Source organism: Miscanthus floridulus, chromosome 8 (assembly GCF_019320115.1).
Source record: "Miscanthus floridulus cultivar M001 chromosome 8, ASM1932011v1, whole genome shotgun sequence".
Taxonomy (NCBI): domain Eukaryota; kingdom Viridiplantae; phylum Streptophyta; class Magnoliopsida; order Poales; family Poaceae; genus Miscanthus; species Miscanthus floridulus.
Window position 1 is genome coordinate 228,924,792 of NC_089587.1, and position 3,546 is coordinate 228,928,337.

Sequence of the window (3,546 nt, forward strand, 5' to 3'; positions counted from 1 at the left end):
TCAATCAAACTAATCAACAAGGTGGAGAAGATGATCTAAAAGCTCAATGTCAATGGTGTGCCCATCCAAATCCAAGATCTCATTTTCACCAATCAAAGAAATAAGCAAAGAAAGAGAGGATGCTATGGATACAGCGAGGTGGGGCACTTTATGGAAGTTTATCCAAACAAGCCCACACCCAAAACAAAGAAGAAGACATGCAAGAACCAAGTCCTCACATCAATATGGTCATGGGATGATTCTTCAAGTGAAGAACACCATCACAAGAGGTGAGGGCGTAAGCACTCATCATCAAGATCTTCTCGTGTGTGCCTTCACTACTAAAAAAATGCACATCTGAGACGATCTAATAATGTCATAGTAAACGCTAAAAGCGTCATGGAAAGATATCTGTGACGAAGTTATGACAAAATTCTGGTCGTCATCTTTGTAGCGTCACAAATGTTGCACTGTGACGATTTGTCTTGCATCCTATTGAACTATAAAACAATTATTTACAAATTCATTAGTTCAATTTGATTGTGTTGGTCATCAAACACCAAAATTCAAAGTAAATAGGCCTAGAGTCAATTTTCCTTACACAGATCATCAGTGGCACGATGCAACACTCGTGTTGCGCACAAGTTAGGGGGTGTTTGGTTTCTCCTCATAAACTTTAGTCGGTGTCCTATTGGATGTTTAGACACATGTATGAAATATTAAATATAGACTAATTACGAAACTAATTGCACAGCTTGCAACTAAGTTACGAGACGAATCTTTTAAGCCTAATTAGTCTATGATTTGACAATATAGTGCTACCGTCAACATGTGTTAATGACGAATTAATTAGGCTTATTAAATTCGTCTCGTGGAGTACTGATGAATTCTGTAATTTGATTTTTATTAGTATCCGAACACCCCATGCAACACCCTCACGTGGCACCTCCTGAATTTTAGTCACCGGATCCTAACACCCTTTAATCCGGAAATGCTCTGAACGGTTGGTTGGTTTGTTGGTTGTTGCCTTCACTTCTTGTGCGCCCTGTAGTCTGGGGAGTCGTGGGGCAATGGGGACAGTGGATGCCATGAAGAATCTGCACAGCCAAAATCAAGAGCTCGGCCAGCGGGGCTGCCATCCCTCAAGCTAGACGACTTGCGCTTATTCTGCAACAAAAATCATTCATCACATCATCCCATCACACTTTGCTTCCTCTTAGCCAGCGACAGAATTTGTCAATTTACCTTGGTGGATGTACTGGCAGATTTCTTTCTTTCGGACCGGCGCTGTCGCTCCTTCTCCAGCAAACCCAGTAGCCTTTTGATCTCTTCATCAAGAGCCCTGTTGTCCTCACTCAGCGTGACGACCTTCAAGGACAGCAATCAAGAAAACAATTGATTTGCCTGTTATCAATAGCTAACCAGTCATGTAAAAACACAAGAATCTCAAGGACATGAGTGCTTTTGATATACCTCCGCCTCCGCTGTATCAAGATTCATCTTCAGAATCTCCTTTTCCTTCTGTAGTTCTTGCACTTGAGCCATCAATGCTGCCAACTGCATAACATGTTGGCATTGATCAGGTCAAAGCCAAAGGCAAACACATAATCAGCCTGTTCGCTTTGTCGTATTTAGCTTATAAGCCATGGCTTATCAGTTAACTATACTTTCAGCCATGGCTTATAAGCCAAACCAGCACAAACGAATGGGTCGAATAATAGTACTGGTGAGAGGAATCTAGTAAAACAAATCATCTGATGTTGGCGTATTACGCTACCTATTTACAAACGCATGTGCAGTACAAACTTGAAGGAATTGCAACAATCTATTACTGTATTACGCAAATTTATTGTGACTAGCAAAAACTTGTGAAGGTTGACAAATGGGATCGCGCTTCACGTTCATGCAAAATGACACCTTTGGAGGATTAAGGACATCCCTGTTTATAGAAACCTAAACCGAAAACCCTGCCCAAAGACGAAATTACAGTAGATACTAGTGTGATTGGATTGGATTTGTAATGTAAAAGTAATCTCCATGCAAGGCAAAACTCGAGGTTTCATGTATATCTATATTTTGAATACGGTGACGAAATTACAGTAGATACTAGTGTGATTGGATTGGAATGGATTTGTGATGTAAATGTAATCTCCACACAAGGCAAAACTTGCGGTTTCATGTATATCTATATCTTGAATACCACCAGACAGTGGAAAGCACGGATCTTAAGCAGAGCACCAGTAGTTAGGAAATCAGGAATCAGGAAGGGGGAAAAAGAGAGGAGGAAACTGACATCTGCGTTCTGGTTTAGGCGTGCGCGGAGGTCGTCGTTCTCCCTTGCGAGGTCGTCGCAGGACTCCATGGCGCGCTCGAGGTCCCGCTCGTAGAGCCGGCACTCCTTGCTGCTCTTGTCGGAGAGGTCGGCGTACGCGGCGGTCATGGCCTCCTTTTCCTCGACGCAGCGGCGGAGGCCGGTGGCGTTCATGGCGGCCTCGGCCTGGGGAAGGAGAGGAAGTGGATGGCGAATCAAGAGCGAACGGGGGAGAGCAGAGAGAGTCCGTTGTGACTTGTGTACCTTGAGGAGGTCGATGCGGCGCTGGGCTGCGCGGAGGTCCTCCTCGAGCGAGAAGACGTGGTCCTGGAGGCGGTGGCGCTGGTCCTCGGAGGCGAGGAGCTTGAGGCGGAGGGAGCGATCGGAGACGGGGAGACCCAGGGAGGCGTGGATGGAGTCGCGCACGTACTCCTCGGCGCCGCCGGGGAGCGGGAGCTGCGCAACCCTAGTATCCTCCGTGTGCGGCGGCGGCGGCTGCGGCGGCGTGGGTCCCATGGCTTCGGTGACGGCACGGCGGCAGGCTCCGGCGCGATCCGATCCGATGCGGGCAGGCTTCCGGGTAGAGGAGAGGAAGGAGGAGTCGTCACTCGTCAGGCCTTGCGATTTGGATTTGAAATTGAATCGAATTGGTTGCGATCCTTCCGTTCCGCCGATTGGGGAGAGAACCGTTGGCGTTGGGGGTTGCCGATGCCGTTGCCGGTTGCGGCTCCACTCCACTCCCCAGGCGTTGTTTAGTTACCCTAACTAGTTGGTCTGGGCCTCCATTCGTTTGCTTCTTCTGCTATCCATACGGCCCAAACACGGACACTTGTTGGGCAGTTGTTGCCGCAGTTTTTTTCTTTTTTGAGTTAGTTCCTGCCTCAGTTGACGAGCCCAATGAAGAAAAAAAAAAGAGACATAACGAGCATGAAGTCAATCACTTTCAACTTTGATAAAAAATATATAAAAAACACTAATATTTTTCTGATGCAAAATTAGTATCATTAGATTAATCATAGAATATATTTTCATAATAAATTTATTTAGAGACATAACTATTAATACTATTTACTATAAATTTAATCAAACTTTAGCTACTTTGACCAGTACGGATCCCATAATTGTATTTTTTTCTACACGGAGGGAGTATATAATACTCCATCCGTCCCAAAATAAGTGATATTTTTTACTTTTCGAACTTCTTGTTTGACCGTCCGTCTTATTCAAAATTTTTATATAAATATCATCCATTTTGT

General features: G+C 45.0%; 1 protein-coding gene across 1 annotated transcript; it reads right to left on the reverse strand.

The window, feature by feature from the left end:
* Window positions 1-472: 472 nt before the first annotated feature.
* LOC136475273 (uncharacterized) lies at window positions 473-2,980 on the reverse strand. The gene is made up of 5 exons (XM_066472827.1): window positions 2,555-2,980; window positions 2,273-2,476; window positions 1,453-1,536; window positions 1,225-1,347; window positions 473-1,146 (listed from the first exon to the last, which is right to left on the reverse strand). The coding sequence occupies exons 1-5, from the start codon at window positions 2,804-2,806 to the stop codon at window positions 1,009-1,011; spliced, it is 801 nt and encodes a 266-aa protein (XP_066328924.1). The 5' UTR covers window positions 2,807-2,980; the 3' UTR covers window positions 473-1,008.
* Window positions 2,981-3,546: the final 566 nt, after the last annotated feature.